We start from the raw sequence: 24,830 nt of genomic DNA on the forward strand, positions 1-24,830 counted from the left end.
ATCAAATTGTTAGTTCCGAAATTTCTCCTACGATCATACAAACATCATGCTTATTCCTTTTTGGGTAAGATATTCAAGTTATTTCTATTATTTCTTATTTCTCTACAGATTAAAATTAATATACAGTATAATTTTTTGTACCAAATTTGGGTGAATTAAAAATGTTGAATTGACCCGATCCATAAATAAATTGAGCATGCCCTTTTTCCGTCAACACAGCTCACATTTCTGGATGTAAATTATACTAGTCCCGGACATCGAATAGAGATACTGAAAATAAAATGCATGTAATAATCCAGAAATCTGGTATTTGTATCTAGAGATGGTTTCTGATGGTCATCTTCAATCTGTGACCTGTATGTAAGCTGTATTTCCAGCCCAAGCACTGTACAGAGATCATATACAATGTTGTGAGTCACTGCTTGCCCAGAGGACTGCTATCCCATACTGTAATTATGCTTTTAGTAGGAGACAGCAGTTTCAAAAGGTATGAAACATGACCTAAAACTACATCCAAAAACTAAAGGGTACATTTCCGTGTGCTCGCCCGGACCAGATCATATCATCAGATAACGTCCCCATAACAGCTGTGTGAATGCACCCTAAAAGTTATATACTTTTCATTTTGGTTTTCCTTCAAGAGAATTCAGTACTTTTCAATAACAAGATATCTGTAAAAAAAAAAATTATAAACACCACCTACCAAAGAAATTGTGATGAAGCAGCTAAATTGGAAGCAATGAGAATGGGTTTCATAAAAAAAACACATACATTAAAAGTGTTACCTACATTTTTCTTAAAATCAAATGAAAAAATTATAAATTATTTCCTCTTTCCCCAAGTGATCCATTGGGTCTTGTTACCTGTGGGTGATGTTCTATACACTGAATAAGGTAACACATTACAAAATGGCAGCGAGTACAAAATCAGGTCACAAGGAATAGCTAGAAAACAGAGCAGATGTCAGGTAACTAGAATCCAGGTCAAGGAGAATCCACACACAGAAAGGTTAACCAAATAACTGGCAGTGAACTCCAGACTCAAGAAGGATTTGTAGTTGCCAATGCCAAACAAAATGAAGAACCCCCACCAAGGTTATAACCTCTGTCAACCTCTTAGCCAATCACTGCCAAGGAAAGGTATGACAACATTCTCTTTAATGCTCTGTTCACACTGTGTTTGGTACATTTGCTTGACAGACTGTCTGAAACTCCAAACATAATAGTTGCACTAAAAATCTTTGTATGGAACAGTGTCATCAAATAAAAAACAGCTAAAAAAGGTATACTGTATATGATATTCGTATATACATGTCAATATAGTCTTAGAGCAAAATTGTTCTAGTTGATTGCAGCAAAAAAAAAAAGATCAGAGCTCAGCTTTCGTTTTATAAACTGCTGCGGGAAAATGAAAGCTGAGCTCTGATTGGTTTCTGTGAGCAACAGGAACAGTTGCGCTATCAGACACTTCTGATAAATCTCCCCCGTTTCTTTATTCTTCTACATCTGAACCTTTATATATTTAAGAAGTTGTCTGCAACTAAGTCACCAAATCCATTTAACCTTGGGATAATACCCAGGGCTTTATCAAAGTAGGTTTTTATCATTTAACCCCATATAGGGATCAGGGCAGAATGCAGGGAGCAAAACATACTAAGCATAGCATGTGACATCTGGCACTTTTGTCCCAAATTAATCTTCGTCACAAAGAAGAGACCTTCATTTTCTTATAGGCCTGTGAGGGGCCCTTGCAGATTGTACATTGGAGCTTGCAGTTACACCTCTTACCACGGATCACTTTATAACAGGGCTGTATCTCAAGGAATAACAGGTATATGTTACTCTGTATGGAATCTGGACTAAACACCTGGAGTAAAGATCTGCTGTGGTTCCCACCTATTAAGATTAATTTGCAGCAAATTCTTCACCAAAATTTGGGCAAAATTTTAATTTATAACCTTTGGATTTTACTTCAGACTTTCAAGCAACCTCAGCAGGAGAAATATGTGTACATATATATTAACACTTTCAGAGTACACTAACATCTGGTGGCTCTGCTGCACTTACTGTAGGTCACTTCCTATACTATTGACACTAGATGTCAGATCACAACCTGTATTCAGGTAACTAATTACTGTCTGCAATTAAAGGTACATTCATACTGTGGCAGGGTGGCTGCCACTAGAGAAGCTTTTGGGCATAAAATGTGCATTTTGCCTTATGAAAAGCGGAGTAGAAGACAGACCTGGAAAAGTTGGGTCTGTCTAATTAAGTTGATTAGTTTTCAGCTGGAGGGGCTGCACTAATACATGGGGCAGACTTCACACTGGGCTCCACCCTGGGGAAGAGACAGGCTACGGCAAAGGCCTGTGGAGCGGTGGCAGTGAACTGTTGCTGTGTTTTTGGGGTGGCTGGCAGTAGGCCAGCACCTGGTGAGGTAGGGAACCTCGATGTTTAGTTAGTGCCGGAGAGGCTTAGGTATTATTTTTATGTTTTGAGTTTGTGTACTGCCAAATAAAGCTGGCTGAGGCCAGTCTTAACCTTACTCACATTGTGTGAATTCCCTGTGTGTGCTGGTCGTCTGCTTAGGAGACGACGATCCCCGGAGCTAATCCCTTACAATACAAATGGCTGGGGAAGCACACGTCAGGACTCGGGAGAGGAGAAGGGATGAATGATGGTCACCCTTCCCCTACCCATAGGGAAGACCAACGTTGGCACCGTAATAAAGCGAAATATAGAACATGTCCTATATTTCTCTGTGCATGGTCACAGTGCGGTGACCAAGACCAGACGCCACAGGCATCAATGGGGAATGATATCTGTCCGGATATTGGTTCCCATTACATTCATCTGAATGTACCCTCGCTACAGCTCGGGTGAACATACAGCCCGGGAGGAGAGAGGAGGAGTAAGCGCTACTCAACCCCTTTCCATATAGAAGCAAGCGTCCGACACCGCAGCACAGCGAAATATAGGACATGTCATGCATGGTCACAGAGCAGTGAGACAACATGTGGTCATTGCCCCATGACTGGGCTCTATAGGCGTCAATGGGGATCGATATCATTCCCCATTACGTTCATAGGAATGCACCATCACAGTGACACTGGGTCTGTGTCACCTAGAAACATAATCCTTGTGCAATATTAAAGGAGGTTTCTTCTCTTTAATATGACACTTAGGTGTAACAATTTGGAAGATATAGGTGTTTAAATTGTGCCGCATCAAGTCTGTCAGCTGAAGGCAGAATAGAGAAGGAGCTGCTGGAAGACTGCCTATACATGCATCCTCTGCATCTGTAGCTGAACCTGGGGAAGTGTAATGCATTGATGCCATAAATATTTTCAACATAATTTGGAAAAAGTTTATTCAGTTTTACTACCTAAAATCTTTTCACATTTTTATTAATTTGTAGCTAATTCTATAAAACATCATGTACAGTAATTATTTAAACTATCATATCAAGTTAAAATACCACATGTCCAGCTCTGATATGTAAAGTTGTTCTAAAGATACAGGCAGTTATGCTATGTACAAGATAGGTTCCATAGGTTTGTTCTTAAGCTGAATTTGTATGCAAGTCGAAACTGTATATTTTATCGTTGTCACTCCAGTGACAATTTGAGTTTCAAAATTTTTTGCGATGTTAGGACCATGGATTATCAATAAAGCTTCATTACAGACACTTAACAGTTGATCATTGCAGTCTGGGACTATAGAAAAGCATTTAGAGAGCTTCACCAGAGGTCACAGTGGGCAGGGAGGTCCATCTGTAACTAGGGGTCATCTGCAACCCGGGTTTCCTGTACATCTGTATTGTCCTTTACAGAGCAGAACAGTACTGAAAAAATATTGACCTGGACATTCATGACTCTTGGGCATAAAAGGGTTACACTACAAGGTTAGAACTGTGTATTCCGATCTGTGGATATTTAATAATAGATTTGGACCCTGGTTCAGAGGAGGTAAGTACACCTAGTTATGTATTTTATGTTTGGGGACAAATATTACTATTGTTTACTTCAACAGTCACATTGATACTGAAAAGAAGAAATTGTTATACAGACTTATAGAAGTGGTTTAAGTGCAGTTCTGGAAAAGCCCACTGCTGGAGATGTGGCATTCTGCATGTGTTCTAGGTCACTGGCATCTGCTGAGACCATTGGCTGGGCTAGAAGGTTCTGTGAGGAGGTCGCAGAGGCGACCCTGGCACTGGGGATGGGTAAAACCCCTCTATTACCTATTTAGATTCATGACTTTTTCTAATGATAGTTAATCTTTACAAGATTGTGGGGGAAATCTGAGGAATTTGATGGGACTATATCAAGATTTATTTATTTATTTATTTTTTTTATGGGATGGTACGCTGGGATCTCCAGTTCCAATGCTGTTAGTGGCCACCACTCGAAACTCATATTCTACCCAAGGATTCAGATCGACAGCCATGGCTGATTCCATGTCTCCACTTATAATGTCTGGAACGGTCCTCACGGTCTGCCAGCCTAATGAGAAAGGACTGCGGGCTTGTAAATTGTAATATAGGATGGGACTGTGATTGTCAGCGCCAGGACTCCAGGACAAAGTGGCTGTACTTTCTGTAATTTCCTCCACAATTACCACTCCAGGTGAACCCGGGGGGCCCCTAACAAGCAGTTCTGCCTCATCGGATACACTGTCAGCCGTAGTCTGCACCCTGCAGCCATATCTCCCAGCATGCACCAGGAGGATGTTTCTAATCATTAAATCAGCCGATGACGCTTGTGCTCTGATGCTTTCGAAATGTCCATCTTCCTTCTCAAAATCAACAGGTTGTTCATTTAATGTCCAGAAGAAGCTGATATCAAGGAGAGGATCATGGAGGGCCTTACAGCTAAGAACAACACTCTCCCCCACTGTCAGTTCAGTTCTCTTCGGTGTCAGTTCTATCTTTGTAGGTTCTGTAACAGACACAACTGTTGTAATTTCTGCAGAGCCAAACACATTTTCCCCACGGCAAGTGTATTTTCCTTCATCTGATTTGGAAGCATTTAGGATCCGTAAACTTCCATCTGGAAGAACAGCTTTCATCCAGGAGATGGTTGGTTTCGGAGAGGCTTGCGGTTTACATTCCATGACGACTTCCTTGCCCTTGGTGATGATTATTGTTTTTTGCCGTTGGTTGAGCTCGAACAAGGGAGCGGACGCTAGAACTTTGAGTTCCGCACTTCCATAGATAATTCCATAGATATTTTCGGCCAGACATTGGTACATTCCTGCGTCAGACTGATTGACGTTATGTATCGTCAGCATTCCGTTCACCATCTCAACCGTGTTCTTGGGGAGCAGCGGGAGGCCGTTCTTCAGCCAGCGGTAGATGGGCCGAGGCTTTCCAGATGCCTTACACTCCCAGCGGAGCTGCTCTCCACTGTCTAGCTGCGTGTCATTAATCTTCTCCATCCATTGTGGCTGAGTGTATACATGTAATTGATCTCGGAAGGCATTCTTTCCCCTGGAGTTTTCCGCTTTACATTCGTACGTTCCGGCATCTTCCAGCTGAACATTCGGAATCTCCAGAACTGCTTGTGATTTCCTTAGCCGCGCTTTGCTAGGAATAAACCCGTTGACCTTTCTCCATGAGATAGTAGGAACGGGGTTGCCAAGTGCGAAACACTCCATTCTAACCGTCGTTCCCTTAGCTGCATTAAAATTGTACGGAAAGTGGACCTCAATTTTCGGTTCATATTCCCCCATTACACCATCATTGCGTAAGGTTAGCGGCGTTGGTGGGCTCATGACTCTTGTATTGGTGAGGACATTTTTCACATGGCATATGTAGCTGCCCACATCTGAGGCCTGGGCTTTGGAGATGTATAGGTTTCCTGTTTCCTGGGAGATGAAACGCCGACTATCTTCCGCCACAAAAGATGGATATTCATTAAACACCCAGCTGTAGGTAATTTCTGGCGAGTGATGCGGGGGAGAACACATAAGAACCACTCCTTGTCCTTCCCGTACAGAGACTGCACTTCTTACACGACCGCTGAAGTTTCCAAGATATGCAAATTGAAGTGTTGCCTCTCTACTAAGGATTCGGCCAAGGCTGTTTGCGGCTATGCACTGGTATTGACCAGAATCCTTCATCTCATTTGGACTGCTGATAATTAAATTCCCATCTATTAATGTGTAGCGGTAATCACTGTCCAAGTCTATTTCTGTTCCATTGCGAAGCCATCTATAACTTGGAGCAGGGGCTCCTCTTGCCTCACAATTTAAGGCCACTTTCTTCTCTCCAGAATCCGTAGGGAAATTAACATTTTCTGGCTCTTGGATAAACACTGGCCCATAATCCACACTCTCTTCGTCTTGCCGGTAGCCATCGGAGAGCTGGTAGAGATTTGTTGGGGAGCTGTAATGTCTTGTCCTCTCTCGCTCACTATATGAGAACTGTCCGATTGGCTCTAGTGAGGAGCCGCCGTATCTCGGTCTGTTCTTGTTGTTAAAAAGTGCCATCGATGAGCTCCCTGATTTTCTTCTAAGTATTGCAGCATATGACGTCTGCTGTCCAGGAATAGCGCTGGTTAAGACCGGTGTGCACCCGAGATCCTGCATCCGTCGCTTCTGCCCCGAGGTCCGCCGGAGTTCACCTGCTTCTTCCCGGTGCATGTAAGTACGTGTCTTGCAACACAATTTTAAATGTTTTTTTTTTTTTTTTTTTTTTGCAGATAAAAAGTATTTATTTCTTTTTCAAAAAAAACATACATATCAAAACATCACAGGAAGAAATTACTTCTCACAGGAAGATACAATTGTGTGACATGGTTATCGTAACAATTCTCAGAAAGAAATACACTTCAGTCTTCACAGGAAGTAGTTCCTTCTCATCAGGAAATACATTTAAGTGTCCTAATTACCATGATTCAACAATACTCAATCTAAGTAACCATCTTAATGAGCTACATACATTACCCCCCCCCTCTCCCCCCACCCTACCCTGGGGTCCGCTGGGAAAGGAAAAAGAAAAAAAAAAAAAAAAAAAAAAAAAAAGGGGGAACCCTACTGCCAGATGTTCCAGAATTTCGATTTGCTTGATCTTAAAGATTTAGATTTAGCCAAGCTACATTCAAAATGTTTTATCTTAAACGACAGGTTAAGCCACTGTTCAACTTTTGGATACTCCTTAGATCCCCATCTCCGCACAATACATACTAAAGCTATGTTGATCAATTTGGTTATTAATTTCCCATAACTTTGTTTCATCGACTCACTTTCAAAAAGGCTGAAGATGGCGGTGCCTATGGTGGGTCTTAGGTCGACTTGGAGCTTAGCTGATATTTCCGCGAAAACTCCCCCCCAATATGTTTGGATCCCCGGGCACAGCCAGACCAGATGGAAAAAGTCTGCCTCTGCAGTCTGACACTTCCAGCACTTCGAGTTTTCCCTAATCTTCATTTTAAAGAGGTCCATTGGTGTATAATATACCTGGTGGATAACAAAAAAGTGTATAATCCTGTGATTCCAGTTAATAGAGCCTTTTTTAATATTTTTGTGAACTTCCCCCCATTCTTTATCATCAAAAACCCCAACAATACTTTCCCATTTGCTTCGTGACTTGTGTTTAATTGTATTTGTGAAGCCATCTCTTATATATTTGTATATTTTAGAAACCACCTTATTTTGATTACTTGCTTTCCTAATACAATCCAAACAGTCATGTGTATCCAAGTGATATTCATTAAATCGTGTGTTCGCCTTTATTGCATGTACTAATTGAAAATACCGCATCCAATCCCCATTCTTTAACCCGTACCTCTCTTGTAGTGTAGAAAAGGGAATCACTTGATCACCGTCTTTTATTTGGAAAACATATTTAATCCCCCGGGTCAGCCAAAATTTAATATCTGGGAGTTTCCTTAATTCAGATAACTTTTCATTTTCCCATAGTGGGGTTTCCTGCAGATATCCCTGGAGCTGTAAAATTTTCTTAAATTTTTTCCAAACCCTCACTATTGTTTTCCCTAAGGCCCATTTCCCCAGCGCCATCTTCCCTACCTGTGAACTTTCTAATAGCTCAAAAATTGTTTCTGTTTCCCCTCCGCCTAACCAGATCAATTTCATGCACAGATCATTGTCTTTCCAGTTAACTAGCCGACCTATCTGGGCTGCGAGGTAGTACCCCTGAAAAAAGGGCAGTCCCAGACCTCCCTCACCCAGGGGGCTATACAGGTATTCCATTTTGATCCGTACTTTTTTCCTTCCCCAGATCAGTTTGTTAAGGAGGGATTCGATTAGTCTAAAAAAGGAGGTATCGATCCAGATCGGGGCGGCGGACAAAACATAGAGGATTTGGGGAAGGACCACCATCTTTATTAACCCGATCCTATCAGCCCTGGACAGGGGGAGCCCACTCCAGTTATGGATTCTTCCCTTAATATTTTTCATCATGGGTTCTAAATTCAGCTGATAGAATTCGCTTATTTTAACCGATACTTCTATTCCTAGATATCTAAAATTCTCCACACATCGTAGTTGCTCTGTTTTTGTCACCCATTCTTTGGATACCCTATCCAAGGGCATCACGTTAGATTTCCCCCAGTTTACCTTAAGTCCTGATCGGGAACCAAACTCCTCAACAATTTGGATAGCTCTTGGTATGGAGCTAGGGGAGTTACGCAGGAACATCACCACATCATCTGCATAGAGGCAGATCTTGTCGCTATCGCCCCCGCATCCCCCCCCTTTCACCTCCTCTGAGCTTCTTATCTTCATCGCCAGGGGCTCAATATACAGAGCGAACAATAGGGGGGACAGGGGACATCCCTGTCTCGTGCCCCGTGTTAGCCCGAAGGTGTCAGAGTCCCTATTCCCCATTCTAATCCTAGCCAATGGAGCATTATACATACTCTTCACCATATCGGTAAATTTGTCTCCCAGACCGAATCTTCCTAACGTTTCCCATAGGAAACTCCACTCCACCCTGTCGAACGCCTTAATAGCGTCTAGTGACAGGATGGAGCGGGGCCCCCCCTCCCCCATTTCCACCGCCGCGTACAACCTCTGGATGCAGTCTCCCGTCCTTCTATTAGGGATAAAACCGTTCTGATCTTTGTGGATCAGCTCGGATATCACTTTTTGCAATCTCAATGCTAATACCTTGGATAGGATCTTCAGATCCGTATTCAGTAGGGAAATCGGACGGTACGAGGCCGCATCCAGAGAGTCCTTGTCCTTCTTCGGGATGAGCACAATAACTGCCTCTGACATTGAACCAGTGACCCTTCCCCTGCTAAAGCACTCCTGAAACACCATCAATAACTTGGGAAGGAGGAGGTCGCTATATTTTTTATAGAGGCTAAATGGGAGCCCGTCCGGGCCCGGAGGTGTGTCTTTGCTAAATGTTTCTAAAGCCTTTTTTAATTCCTCTATGGTGATTGGGGCTCCTAAGATCTCTCTATTATGGTCTGATGTTTGTGGAAGCTGAATGCCTTCCAAATATTCTCTATTTCTCTGTTGGCTAGCTACCAGCTCAGATTGGTATAATTCCATATAGAAGTCCCTCAGGATTTGCATAATCACAACTGGGTCCCTAGTGACTTCCCCCTCTTTATTTCTTAATACCGTAATTAAGCTGTTGGGGTTGGCATTACAAATTTTATTGGCTAAATATTTCCCTGGTTTACCCCCTTCCACAAAAGAGTTCTGTGCTTGAAAAAACATCCTATGTTGGGCCTTCTCCGTGGCAAATGTAGACATCGCCTCACTGGCGTGCAGGACTTTCTCCCTATTCTCTTCTGTTGGATGTTCTAGAAACGTTTTTTCCCAACTAGCTAACTCATTCTTTAGTTTTAGTTCTTTCTGTCCAAATTGAGCCCGCGATCTTCTAATATTCCTGGAGTACAGTTCCTTCATATACATTTTAAGTGTGTCCCAAGCCACGGCAAGATTAGACGAGGTGGCATTCACCTCCCAAAACCACTGAACCTCGTCGCTTAGGGCAATTTGTGGGTGCAAAATTGTAATCCAGTATGGGTTCAGTTTAAACCTCTTACATTTTATTTCCCCCGACTTAATTATTACCATGACGGGGGCGTGATCTGATATAGTAATACTTTCGTAAACCATCTTACGAATCAGACCCAAAAAAGGGGGATTTACCAGACTTAAATCAATGCGGGATAGAACATTATATGATTTGCTCTTGCATGAGAATGCCCTACGTGCCCCATAGAGTTCTCGCCATACATCCACCAGGCCCAAATCCTCACAAAGATGCGAGAGTTTACTCCTTTGCTCCATTCTGCTGTCCATCCTCTGGGCTGTCCTCAATCTGTCTTTACCCTCATCCATAACCATATTGTAGTCTCCCGAAACCATTAAGGGGCAGTCAAGATTTATTAGTATTTAACATAATTCTTGAGTTTCAAAAAGATGGGAAAACGCGGCACATCCTCATAAAATGTTGAAGCTTTATTGGGGATTCCTTAAAACATCACAGGTAGTAGTGAAATCGCCTACGCGTTTCGAGCACGTCCGTGCTCTTAGTCATGGCATATACTTCATTACAGCAGTAAAATATTTAAAACCATAAACCACCAATCACTGTGAAGGGGGTGTGTACACATACGTAGGAGGTGACGTCACCGGAGGTGTGAACTTCCTGCGGTGGTGCCGCACGTGTGAGCTTCATTCTAAAAAGTAATCTATCTATTTTATGCCAAGATGACAGACTCAACACCATACTCAAAAATGGCTGCAACTTTGTATCCAAGAAAGGCCCCACCTTAGGCACCAAATTATCTCCTAGCCTTTTCCAAAATTATGCCAACAGTAACAACAGTAATACTTGGCTGAGCACGAAAGGTTTCCACCGTTGTGGATCCACAAGATGTAATATATGCTCATATGCTAAACAGATAACATCTTTGACACTCAATAGTGATGACAGACCTTACAACATAAAAACGTTCATTAATTGTGACTCTAAATTTGTAGTCTATATTATCAGATGCGAAACATGTGATGTGACCTATGTAGGATGCACCACTAGGAAGTTGAAAACACGAATTGCTGAACACCTCCGGGATTGTTCCAAAAATATTGAAAGTAACATGTCGGGAGCATCCAGGCATTTTGCCATTAGTCATACGGGGGATGTCTCACCTTTTCGTTTTTTCGGTCTTGAAAAAGTACATAAGGGCAAGAGAGGGGGTGACAGACATAAAATCCTCTTGAAACGAGAGGCTTTCTGGATCTTCAAGTTGGGCACCAGGGCTCCCGGAGGTTTGAATTTGAGATCAGATCTCTCATTTCTCTATTAGAACATTTATTATTCATTGTTTCTACTTACCTTTCTTTTTTCTGTTCTCCATACACTCCTATGTATTTCTTGGCAGACACTACAATATTACATTCTGTGACATTAGTATATCCTTTCTCTGTTTTATACCAGTGACGGATATCTCCCAGGTTTTTGATTAACGTGTACATTTACAAATGTTGCAATTTTGTTATTTTGTTGTTATTTAGGGATATCACATACGTGTGACGCCGTAGCAGGAGGTCCACACCTCCGGTGATGTCACTCGTCACGTGAGTCTTCATTTCTTCCTATTTTTGTTATGCTGACATCTAGGAAGCTCACACGTGCGGCACCACCGCAGGAAGTTCACACCTCCGATGACGTCACCTCCTACGTATGTGTACACACCCCCTTCACAGTGATTGGTGGTTTATGGTTTTAAATATTTTACTGCTGTAATGAAGTATATGCCATGACTAAGAGCACGGACGTGCTCGAAATGCGTAGGCGATTTCACTACTACCTGTGATGTTTTAAGGAATCCCCAATAAAGCTTCAACATTTTATGAGGATGTGCCGCGTTTTCCCATCTTTTTGAAACTCAAGAATTTCGTTCGCAGTCCAAGCGGCTGAACGCGATGCACTCCCACACGTGCTAGCCATACGTGGTTGAATACAACTTCCCGATGTGAACCATTCCCAAGAAGCGTGACGAGTGGGTGAGCTGCACACAAACTTTTTTACTATTTACATTTAGTATTTAACATACCTTGTCCGACAGTTTTTCTGACATTTTATTGGTTCTCCACTCCGGAGACTATAGCGTAAAGCTCCACCTGGTCAAACTAGGCGGAGAGAACTTGGCTGGAGCCTCTTGGGCCCCTTTCACACGAATATATGATTTCTCCAGTTGTGTGCCGTATATATATACATCCATATGTACACGTCATCGTATTTATGCTGTAGCCTTATAAAATACGGTGGGCTGGCTGTTGGATGGCTGACAGAATGCACCTCCCACTGGCTCTGGTCTCATAGGATACTGCACATAAATATATGGCTGTATACAGTGCACATAAACATTGACATAGACTTCTATGGGGAGTATGGAACAGAAATACATGAGAAATACATAGAGTATGTGCTCTATATTTTGTTACGTGTCGCTCACGCTATGGTATGCTGGACAATATGGCCATATAATTGCATGGCCTTATTGCCCATTGAAATGAATGTGGCCATATGCTACCCGGATAAAAACTGTAAGATAGAACTACCATACAGGCATGCCACAATTATCTTACAAGTTGGAGCCAGAAGAACAATATTGCTATTTGTGTAGTTGTTGAGCTGTGCTTCTGCAGATCAGCTTCCACACATGTAAATGGGAGTTGCAGTTACCGGACCCTTCTACAGTACATAGAATACAGTGGTTCCATTGGGTCCTTTCTCTACGTTTACTCCGGCAATGGACAGCTGATTGCTGGAGTTATGTTACAAACTTGATGGTTTATATAGATTATTTGGAAATCCCCTTTAAGGGTAATACAGTGTATAAAGACAATTGTAAAAGTTATTTCCCATGACCTTACATGGTTGAGTTACTGTGCATATTCATACTCCATAAATACAAGGATAGTGAGGAGAAACCTGAATGTTGTACATGGTTCTAGGCTGGACTGTACTGAACAATTTTGGGCGGATTGGAGTGAGCCAGAAAATAGCCTGTTCTACAAAGTATTTAACCCCACTATATATAGAGCAATATTAATTATAAAAAAAATTATATATATAGTTTTGGCAGCATCAAGCTGGGCTAAGAGTGCACATACATCAAGAGGTTGAAAAACAAGGCCGCTTTCTTCTGAAAACAGCACCAGGCCTGATCACGGACAGATCTACCAATTAAAGGAGATCCGGGGGCAGGTTCCTGTATTTAGTGGCTGCCCAATGCTTTTTTAGTGGCCAAGATAAGTATAAAAAGTCTATCTTAACAATATGCAAATTTTCTTTGGAGGCTACTAGGGCGTGAAGTAGTCGCACCATGGAGCAGTCTTCAGTGCACCGCTCGCTGTAGCTGTGCACACTTGCTCAAATCGAAAGAAGCCAAATCTCCCACTCCACAGTGAGCCTACTTCATGCCCCAGTAGCCTCCAAGGATAGAGTTTTTACATAGATCTTGGGCACTAAAAAAGCACTATATACTGGAACCTGCCACCGGATTATGGTAGGTTCCTTTAAAGGAGTTGTCTGGAGGTTGAGAAAAATGGCTGATTGCTTCCAAAAACAGCACCACACATGGGTAGTACATGGTACTGCAGTAAAGCAGCATTTATCTCTGTAAAGTTAGATTTCATTTAAGAAAATGTCTTTAAAATTGCAATAAATAGCAGTTTATATTCCTTTTAACATACCTTGTCTGACAGTTTTTCCTGACAATCATTGGACAACTCCCCCCCGACTTCTCTACTGATCACTCATCATAGGTGCTAGTCTCTAGCTCATTTTTCTCCATTGATACATCTTTGTATGGCCTCTTCTATTCTGGACAAGTTCGGCAACCATTTTGGAAGAACATATTTGCAATCATTTCATTTTTATTAAGGAGAAAATACAATACAAACTTCAATTTTTATATGCAGATGATCAGTACCTGGTATACCATATTTTGTATACGTTGTTACATTGACGGATAAACCAAATAATGTTGTTTCATGTTACGTGTGGTTTATAAACTGTGTTGTACTTTCTTATACAGAAGTTTGCAGTTATTATGATATTTTATTTTTACACTTTATTTTATTTACCGCTATTTTACACAATAGTTGTAGTTATCAGCTAAGACAACTGCACTGTTACCACAACAACTTCTCGGCCGCAAATTATGAATACTGAAAGGTAGAAGACGAGAGACTTTCTGTATTTGCCTCAAACGACTGGATGTAGCCATGCACTTCAAATACCATAAAATGTACAAGTGGATAGCAAGGACATTTACACAGAAATAACTAGTTGTGATTGAACTTGAGAACCCGATACATTTGTATGTGGTTATCCAACAATAAGAATCCCTCTTCTCAATGAGAAGATGCGACAATGTATCGAGGGATAAAACGTCACTATGGACTCCAATGCCCAAGTCATTTTGGACAAAGCAGAATCTAAACCAAGGACCAGCATGGACAGATAAATTCCAGTAATGGGAAAAACTGGAAGCGGAGCAGGATTTCAATGGAGAGTCCATTATTTTTTTAATATGGTTGCTCTCCATAGGGTTTTTATACTGTCCAAAATCCCTTATATCCAATAAATAATTATATCTAGATCCCTAATTGCCATTAGCTATGAGAAATTACTAAAATATTACTAAGTAGTAGTCCTCCTAGCTACCTATGCCTCATTGTACTTGTACAATGTGCTCATCCCAACAGATGAAGAACTTTACGCATTCTACCTCTAGTAACCTTACACTGAGATCATCCCCCATTCTGTACCGTATTTCTAACCAAAGCCTCTAGGAACCTCTGCTCTTATTTTCCAAGCCGCACACTAACTTCCTAATATCAATTTCAGTTCTCCCTTCTGACTCTTAAGAAGGAACGCTTTACGGTTAGCAACACAGTGACCTTGTGCGGTCACTGCTATGAAGGTCTATGGTATTACCAAACACTGTATGTTCCATGTGTTCCTCCATGGCCAGAACCTGTCTCACAGCTTCTTCAAAGGCCCCGGTGACATTAGTGTCATCCTTGGCGCTTGTTTCTAGGTAGGGGTAGCCCCCGTTTTCGCTGCACCAGGCTTGTGCTTCAGCCGTACTGATTTCTCTTTCACTCTTGTCAAGTTTGTTGCCTAAAACAACAAAAGGAAAACGTTCCGGTTCTTTAACATCGGCATAAAATATGAATTCCTTTCTCCAGCTGCTCAGATTGTGAAAGCTCTGTCTGTCGTCCACGCTGAATGTAAGTAGACAGCAGTCGGCTCCTCTGTAGAAGGGGGTGCGGAGACTCTTGAAGCGTTCTTGACCGGCCGTGTCCCATATCTGCAGCGTCACCAACCTGCCATCCACTTCAAGGTCCCGGTTAAGAAACTCAACTCCAATAGTGTGGAACGCTTGCGAGTCAAACTTGTTTGTTACATATCGATTCATAAGGGAGCTTTTTCCCACACCACCATCCCCCAGTAAGATGACTTTGAGCAGTAAAGATTTTCCACTCATTTCTGCTGATTTTAAAGAAACTCTATAATTTCCTGAACGATTTCACAGCAACATCACTGAAAAGACAGGTATATCCTATAGAAAGAAAAAAAAAAGAAAAAAACTACATACAGTTACTCATTTATTATACATACTTGTTCCAGTTATTGCTGTCTGTCACACCGGGTGACGTCTTATCTATAAACTGCATAATATGTATAAAAAAAAAAAAAAAATCTTATTGCGACACATATTTGAGGAACAAAACCATTCACTTCCCAGATAGACCTAATAAATAATGATGGATGCGATCAATAGGACTTTCCTCACAAGGGGGAAGAAACATTAGGCTGTTGGATTTCAGCGTGTTCATATGAGATGCAACCTAAAATGTTAGTGTTCTCTATATATGTATAAGGCTACATTCACACTGCCGTATGGGGGATGTATATGCGGCCAACGTATATATACTGCTGATATACGTACCCCATAGACGGCAATGGGCGCACAGCGCCCTATGGGAGTGTACGGTTTAGCACACGTGCGGCACCGTACCACTCCGTACCCCGGAAAAAGATAGTACATGTCCTATCTTTGTCCGTAGTACGGCACCGTGCACCATAACTTCCTATGGAGAGGGGCGGGGGTGAGCTGCGCTCACCTCCTCCTCTCCCGTGCACTGCCGTTGCCCGCTTCGGTACAGGCAACGGCAGTGTGAATGTAGCCTAAGAGTGAGGTCAAGTGTAAGAAGAGGTCAGGAGTAATGCTGTGGGTGGCTTAAAAGGAACCTGTCAGTAGAAACTGACCTAATAAACCACTACCAGTTTGTGGGTAAACACCTTCCAGCTCCGGTTTCTTTTTCATGGCATCAACAGAAAAAAGGAAAGTATAAAGGAAAGTTTAGCACTGAAGTCAAGCTCTCCCCAACTCAGAATGCGCCCTTTTCTCTCCCGAAATCTGGTTAATGGGGGATAAAGAGGGGGAAGTCTGTGGCAGGGAGAGCACTAAACTCTCCTCCTCCATGACTATACAACCAATATCTTCCTTCAAAGCTGAATTTCTGGATGATGCCATGAAAGAAAGATGACCTGGAAGCGGGTAATCTGCTGGACAACATACTGGTTAGTGGTCTAATTTCTCCAGACAGGTTCCCTTTAAGATATTGATAGCTTATACTTATAACTTATCAGTGGTCATGGTTGCCTGATCTGCACAGTGTACAAAGATGGAGGCTGCAGCTCCAAAATGGTTGACATTCAGCTTCTATTTAAAGAAAAATTACCATCAAAATCTCATAAATCTTACTCATAGATCCAGGCACCGCGACTGTGGTTATCCTCTTATATTTGTCATCCATGGCCTCCTTCCTTCTAAAAGAAACTTTTAAATTATGGTGATAAGCAAGAAGGGCTCTGGGTGGCGTTATCAGTGGCGTAGTTTTACAGACTGTTACACTGTGCAAAGAACACTTTCCCTCCCACTATGCGAGATTACAGCAGGCAGATGGAGGGTGTCTGACAGTGTAACAGCAGAAGAGAAGGGCTTTGGTAACGCCGCCCCAGACACCCTTCAGACTCATTTGCAGATTGTTTTAAAAGTTGATAGTAGGAAGGAGGACATGGATAAAAAGTGTAAGAAGATTACCTAGGGCACTTACTGATAGCTCCAGGTAATCTTCTTACACTCAAGATGGATTTTGATGGTAGATTTCCTTTAAGTAAATGGGACACACTCTGTAATAGCATGGCATGGCCACTGCCTAGTGTAGGAGCTATCTACTTCTAGCTCTGTACATTGTGCAGTGTACAGCACAGCATGCACTACCCGATAGAGAGGACTTATACCAACTATAGGCCATTGATATCTATTTTTAGACAACGCATTTTAATCTACTAAATATAAAACTTGTCTTACACAGGACCTTGCACCACCATCGGCTCTTTGAATATATTAATAGGTGCCGATTCTAGTAGAGCTGAACTTTTCTCTCTAGTCCATACAGTTCCTGAATAATCACAGTCATTATTACCTGATCTCTACTGTCAGACCCTCTAGGATACCTTATTAAAATTTTGGCCACTAAGAATATGCTAATCAGGCTATATTCTGTCCTGAACCGTAGACAATCCAGCATCTGACAGTAGAGATCTGAAAAATTGGAAAATTGATAGCTCAGGAATGGTGGGGGGATGGAGAAAAATGGCAGCTATACCGCAATCTGGGAAACAATACTCATTAATAAATACATGGGTTGTGAAAACTTCACTTCTGATAAACAATTAGCAAATTTCCACAATATCTATAATAACGGGGCTTTACAAAAAATTATGAGAAACACAGGGTAAGAACAAATCATAATTGGGGGGATTTATTACTGACGCTCTCACTGATTACTTATTGATGTCGTGCCCCCCACCTGCCCTTACGGTCCTGCCCAAATATATAAAGAGCCTCAGAGTGCGTTCACACAATGCAGTTTTCAAAGCCAAATGAAGGTTCTGGTTTGGACATAAAAAACTGTGTCTAAAGAACTAAACGTGCGAATGCGCCCTCAAACCTGACCGGGCGTAGAATTACACTATAACCAGTTATTCAGGTAAGAAGAGGGTATGAAGCGGGCATCGTGTTACTATTACTGGTGGGCACACATGCAGTCTGCCATCAGTGCTGGATATTATATGACATGTTATATATAATGTACTGTGCACACAGCAGCTCACATTCATCTAATCCTCCTGCCTCCCATCCGATCAGCTACGCCCCTGTACACACACACTGGCATGCAGGGAAACGCAGCACTCACCTTCCATGGACGGACACAGGTCCTCCTGCTGGAGGGTGCACGAGTCATGTGCCAGGCGCGGGTCACGTGATCGCTGTGTTTTGCCCTGAGTCACTGGCTGCGGTTTCGGGTAGGTCGGTGCTGTAGGTAGGTAGTGGGTGAGGTTGTGAGCGCCACCTGTAGGTAGATGACTGATGTCTCGCCGGACTGTACGGACAGGTCTCTGGTAGACTAAAATGCTCGGGAAGGGACGCTGGGTACGAATTGGTAAAGGACCTTTGATGATGTCACGACCATGTGATCAGGGACGTGGGCGGAGTCTCGGGGTTATGTTGTGAAGTGATATAAGGGTTGTGACCTGGTCCTCCCCAGTCATGGGATTAGCTGTACAGGAGATGGGAAGGAGCTATGCGCCACCTAGTGGTCAGGTCCTGAATACTTGTAGTATTTAGCCATCCACAGGCCTTTCGGGTTGAGGAGCTACTCTACCGGACAGGAATCTAAAGGTGTCTTGAACAACGAGATAAAATTAAATTCCTCAAATTAAAGGGAGTTTTCTGCCATGTGCGAGTCTCTGACAAGAGTCCATCTACTTCCTGCAAAAGACCCACATCAAAATGATGTCCGACAATACCACCACAGTGGGCTTTCTCTGAAGGCAAGGAGGAACAAAATCTCAGGACCTCTGTTTTTTACCCCAGAAGATATTCAGATGGGCCTGTATTCAGAATGTCCTATGTACCGCAATATACCTGAAAAGCTTGGAAAACACGGAAGTGGAATATATAAGTTGGGTAAAGTTAGACCCCAGCAAGTGGTCTCTGAATCACAAGGTGTTTTACTTCCTGGCACAGAAGTGGGGAACCCCACAACTTTTTTTGACCCAGAAGAACAACAAGCTATCAGATTTCTTCTCTTATAACCTTAAAGACTGGCCTATACCTTCCCTCCATTTCTGGTAATAGCAAGATTCCTGCAGAAACTACGTCAAGAGACAACAAAACTCATTTTTAATAACCCCTCTTTGACCCAAGAAAAGCTAGTTTTCGGTTGCCATGAAGATGGCATTGTTAGAACCATTTCTCCTGCCTCTATGTCCAGATCTATTGTCACAAGGTCCAGTTCCTTATCTCGATGTACAACATCTAAAATTGGCGGCCTAGATCCTGAAAGGGTCCTTCTAAATACTAAAGGTCTCTCGGACAGCGTCATAGATACCCTAGGGCAGTGGTGGCGAACCTATGGCACGGGTGCCAAAGGTGGCACTCAGAGCCCTCTCTATGGGCACCCTGCGCCATCACCCCACCGCAGAGTACGCCAGACAGGACTCAAGGCCTCTTGCAGTCCCAGGCAGCCGAGGATCCTAAAAGGAAGCTACAATAATAACCCAAAGCTTTTTCTCCTTATTTCTACTGTATTGGGGTCCTCAGGTGCCTAAACAATTTAAACATGTGACAAAGCAGGGATTAATAAGTTACTGTTTAAATTGTCCGCTGCCACTTAGAGAAAAATATGTGGGTTTTGGATGTAGTTTGGGCACTCAGCGTCTAAAAGGTTTGCTATCAGTGCCCTAGGGGCTAGTAGAAAACTGGTCACAAACTCCAAAAAGTTCTGTTCATGGTGTGAGGATAATCCACCAAATCAAAGGGGCCTTTCTAAAGGTTTAAAGCCAAATATGTTTAAGCTTTCTGCTCTAAGTATTTTCTTTGAATGTTCTCTTGCAGAACACTCTTTGGTTAAAAGGTTCATAAAAAGTTGTAGTAGACTAAGACCTACAATTAGGGTCCTCGTCCCTAGCTTTCAACTCCCTGACTAAACCTCCCTTTGAGCCTATTCACATAGATATATAAATTAAAGACCTCACATTTGAAGGTAGACTTTCTTGTAGCAATTACTTGAGCATATAGACTATGTGCTCTATCCTGCAAACAGCGCTTCTGTGTTTTAGAAGATAGGATTGTCCTAAAATTAGACCCTTTTTTTTTATCTAAGGCAGTCTCTGAGTTCCATTTAAATCAATAGATAGCGTTACCATCATTTTGTGCCAGTCCAAAAAATACCAAAGAAAAGGAAAGAAACTCACTTGATGTACGTTGAGCAGTCATTCAATACCTGGCAGTGACGGAAAACTGGAGAAAAGATTCTAACTTACCGTACTACTTCAGTTTTCAGGAACAAAATAAGGGGACAAGGATGTCAAGTCCTCTATAGCAAGGGGGAATTAAATCTGCAATAAAGGAATTATATCAGAATAGAGAGTTACCTTCTCTAGTCCTTATTAAAGCTCACTCCACAAGGGCAGTAGCCACCTCCTGGGCAGAAGAAAGGAGCTTCTCTTGAGTAAATCTGCCATGCTACTTGGACTAGCCATATGATGTTTGCCTGTCTATATAGAACCTTCTGGAGATTGATGTTGTTCAGTTTTTTGCTTTGTATTATGTTTTCTTTATGTTTATGTTGTAAATAGTGTTTATATTATATGTAGTGTGGTTTTGGGGGGGTATAGTGTTAGACTGTGAGGGGAGTGATAGTGGTGGGATTAATTTCTTTATGAACTCTTCTTGGACACTGCTCTGGACTACTTAAAGGAAACCTACCATTTGATTTGATGCATTATGTAGCAAACATACCTTGAGAATGCTGTAGCTACACTGATGCAGGAGCATATTTTGGTTAATCCCTGTGCTGAGTGGTTTTGCTGATAAAACGGATATAACATTATGATAATGAGCCTCTGTCCCTTCTATGGCTCATTATCCGCTTCTCTTAGCATGTGAGTTATTTTCTGCAGGAGAGGATGATGCAATCACTTTTCTCCCCACCAGACAGAATAATCAATTGCTGCACCATCCCCCAGCTGCTGTGTTTGAGTGATCCAGCTCAGGTTGATTAGTCATGCTTGACTAACTGCCATTTGCAATTCCAAGCTCCCTTGTGTAATGTGTTGATCGAGGCCGCCATGCTGAACTAGCTTTCCCAAGGTCCTGTATGTTATAATAGTTTCAGTTGTTGATGGGTTTGGTTTATGCTGTGATTATTAGTTGGGGGGGGGGGGGGGTAGTAGGTGTTATTTAATATAATAATTCCTTGATTTATATAGCGCACACATATTACGCAGCACTGCGCTGAACTTGCCAAATCCGTCCCTGTCCTCAATTGAACTTACAATCTAATCAACCTACCTGTATGTTTTGGCATGTGGGAGGAAACTGGAGGACCTGGAGGAAACCCATGCAAACATGAGAACATACAAAATCCTTGTGGATGTTGACCCTGGGACTTGAACCCAGGTCCCCAGCGCTGCAAGGCTGTAATCTTAATCATTAGGCCACTGTGCTGCTCTAATTATTTTGGTATCACATTATTGGTATTTCTAAAATGGGAAATGTGCTAGGCGTGAATGGGGCTGTATATATTGTATATAATCTTTGGTTTACATAATGTATTGTTGTAATGTTTTATACTTTATATTTTAATAAAATATCTACAGGATTTAACTCAGGATCAGTGCAGGATAAGTAATGTCACTAAAAGGAAATCACCCATCAGAATCCATCATTATAAACTAGGGACACCTACTCATAGATTCAGGCACCGTGACTCTGACTGTAATCTTCTTAAATTTTTCTAAGGCTGCCTTTCTTCTAAAATAGACTTTTAAAATAATTCCAGGATGCTCGGCGGTGTTTCACTGGATTCACTCTGTTACATTAAGCAAAGCAGATCTCCTCTCATCCTGCATTTCCCGCTGTTGCTAGATTACACATACAGAGGAAGAAGAAAGAGAGCAGAGGGGGGAGGAGACATGTTGTGCTCATTGTAACAGCCTGTGAATCTGCAGCACAGAGGGACTTTGGTAATGCCCCTAGAGCCCTTCTGGCTCATCAACATAATATTAAAAGTTTGTTTTAGAAGGAAGGTGGCCATGAATAAGAAGATTACCACAGTCACGGTGCCTGGATCTAGGAGTAAGTGTCTCTTGTTTATCATGAATGATTTTCTTGGTAGATTTTCTTTAAATAAGCCATGTGTGTGTGGGAGTCGGAGTTGGGGAAATTAAGTAGTTGGTGGTTTGGCTCGCTGACTCCACAGCCCGTTTTTTTGGAACCTGGCCATTCCATTACATAAGAAAAACTGGGTCATTGTTCTTTGTTTTGTCATGTTCTGACGCTAATAACTTTCATACTTTGTCATATGGGGGTGTGTAATGTGTCACTTTTTGTGGGCCGTGATGACATTTACATTGCTACCAGTTGTGGGACTGTGCAACCTTTTGATAACTTTTTATTACATTTTGGGAGGTGACCTAAAATGTTTATGCTTTTTACTGTTTTTACAATATTTCTCCATTGAAGTCATCCTGTATAAGCTGTGCCCGTATCAGAGTCCATTCCCTGACAGAATCCCAAAAGAGTATGAGCAGTCCTCGAACATACACCAGCCTACCCAGACTCCCTCACTCACTGTCAGCGTCCTAGAAGGCCTTCTCTGCAAAAATCAATTCAAGTGCCTTGGAGTGAAGAAAAACATCAGAACCCACCAGTTTTTTGCTGAAATTAATTGGAAAGAGGTTGAATCCAGAACAAGAGCTTAAAGAGGTTAAAGCAATCCTGACTAGAGCTGCTGTAGACCTCAAAGAGGAGGAGACCCTGTAGTACACAGAGTCACCATCGCAGCACATTGGGGGTCATTTATTAAGGGCCCGATTCGCGTTTTCCCGACGTGTTACCCGAATATTTCCGTTTTGCGCCGCTTGTACTTAAATTGCCCCGGGATTTTGGCGCACGCGATCGGATTGTGGCGCATCGGCGCTGGCATGCGCGCGACGGAAATCGGGGGGCGTGGCCGAACGAAAACCCGACGTTTTCGGAAAAACCGCCGCATTTAAAAACCGAAAATGTGTCGCATAAGGACCGCTTACCTTCACCTGGTCCAGCTCGGTGCATTCCGGCGCGATGAGTTTACTTTCAGCGCAGCAGCGCCACCTGGTGGACGGCGGAAGAACTACCTTATTAAATCCCGGCCGGACCCGAATCCAGAGCGGAGAAGCCGCCGCTGGAACGCGAATGGACCGGGTAAGTAAATTTGCCCCATTGAGTACGAATACCAGACAATGTTTGATGAATTCAGTTTCATGTGTCTTGAATGTTGATCTCTGGATCATAATCCTGAAACCACAGTCCCCAAGCACAAGAGCTGGATAGCCAGGATCTTCTCTAGGTGGTCATGTTGGAAGTAGGATCCCGCTCTGTCACACTCTCAAGTCTCCTGCAGATCATCCACAGTGCCGCCTCCCTGTGCCTCCGCTCACAGAATTTACTTACTGCAAATGGCTCTCCTGAAGTGTAGCATCTTGCGCCTTCAGGTAGCAGCCATAGACCTTGCGCCTTCAGGTATCTGGTGCCTTCTGTAACTGGGCATAATTAGCATATGTAAACAGGAAATCACATGTCTATGACTATGGCCCCCGCTGCGGTGCACGCATGCGCCAACACCAATACAATCAACACAGGCGCACTAGCGATCATGGCCCTCGCTGGGGATGAAGCACCAGAATTGGCATAGGGCAGTGATGGCGAACCTATGGCACTGGTGCCAGAAGTGGCACTCAGAGCCATTTCTTTGGGCACTCAGGCCATCACCCCAGGACAGAGTGCCCCAAATAGTACCACATCCACCAAATCTTCCTGCAGTCCAAGGCAACTTAAGAGATGCTGCTCTCAGCGCTATTTTAAAGTGACACTTTATTGGCTGTTTGGAACTGCGAAGAAAGTGAGAAGGTGTTGACAGAACTGCAATACCTTTTGAGGTCCTCATTCTGGACCCACCATTCCTCCTCTACAGAGAGACCCTGGAGAGAAGCTACAACGAGAGTATGAATTTGCCCTCCTTCTTTCAACTGTATTGATGGCCTCAGGGGGACAATACAATTGAAAGATGTGGAAGAACAGGTAGCAATAAGTTACTGCTTAAAATGCCATGTTGGCTCTTCACGGTAAATAAGTGGATTTTGTTTGTAGTATGGGCACTCTGTCTCCAAAAGGTTTGCCATCACTGGCATAGGGGCCAACAGGTGGTGCCAAAACTTCCCCTTTGGAGTTAGGGTCCTTAGGAGGCGAGACTGGCCAAGAGTCTGGAGACGAGGATGAGGAGGCAGGTCCTGGATCTGCCTCTGAAACATCAGAGGTGAGGGAAAATGGACATCACAATGGGGGTCATTTACTAAGGGCCCGATTCGTGTTACCCGAATATTTCTGATTTGCGACGATTTTTTCTGAATTGCCCCAGGATTGCCGACAGATTCAGAGAAACCTCCGCATTTAAAAAAAAAAAGATGTCACTGGACACGCACTTACCTTCACCAGGAATAGGATCGTGAACTCTGGCGGACCTCGGCGGACTTCAGCGCAGCAGCGACACCTGGTGGACATCGGAGGAACTGCCTTAGTGAATCGCCGGGTCGCTGGATCGCGAATGGAACCGGGTAAGTAAATCTGCCCCAATATGTCTAAAAAGGGGGTGTTCATTTCCTGATGGTGAAGGTAAGAATAGTAAAACTAAAGTCTAACTCATTCA

At 42.8% G+C, this 24,830-nt stretch overlaps 1 protein-coding gene and 1 pseudogene across 1 annotated transcript; both read right to left on the minus strand.

Moving 5' to 3' along the window:
* Positions 1-4,340: 4,340 nt before the first annotated feature.
* LOC140076461 (contactin-5 pseudogene) lies at positions 4,341-6,560 on the minus strand (annotated as a pseudogene).
* A 7,294-nt stretch (positions 6,561-13,854) lies between these two features.
* On the minus strand, positions 13,855-18,574 carry RAB9B (RAB9B, member RAS oncogene family). Its single transcript, XM_072123285.1, has 2 exons — positions 18,276-18,574; positions 13,855-15,568 (listed from the first exon to the last, which is right to left on the minus strand). Exon 2 carries the CDS (start codon positions 15,491-15,493, stop codon positions 14,888-14,890), a length of 606 nt encoding a protein of 201 aa, XP_071979386.1. The 5' UTR covers positions 15,494-15,568; positions 18,276-18,574; the 3' UTR covers positions 13,855-14,887.
* Positions 18,575-24,830: the final 6,256 nt, after the last annotated feature.

Source organism: Engystomops pustulosus, chromosome 9, assembly GCF_040894005.1.
Source record: "Engystomops pustulosus chromosome 9, aEngPut4.maternal, whole genome shotgun sequence".
Lineage (NCBI taxonomy): Eukaryota > Metazoa > Chordata > Amphibia > Anura > Leptodactylidae > Engystomops > Engystomops pustulosus.

What these genes read in the sequence shown, in the direction of transcription:
- RAB9B (XM_072123285.1), bottom strand. Translation starts at nt 15,493, where the DNA reads ATGAGTGGAAAATCTTTACTGCTCAAAGTCATCTTACTGGGGGATGGT.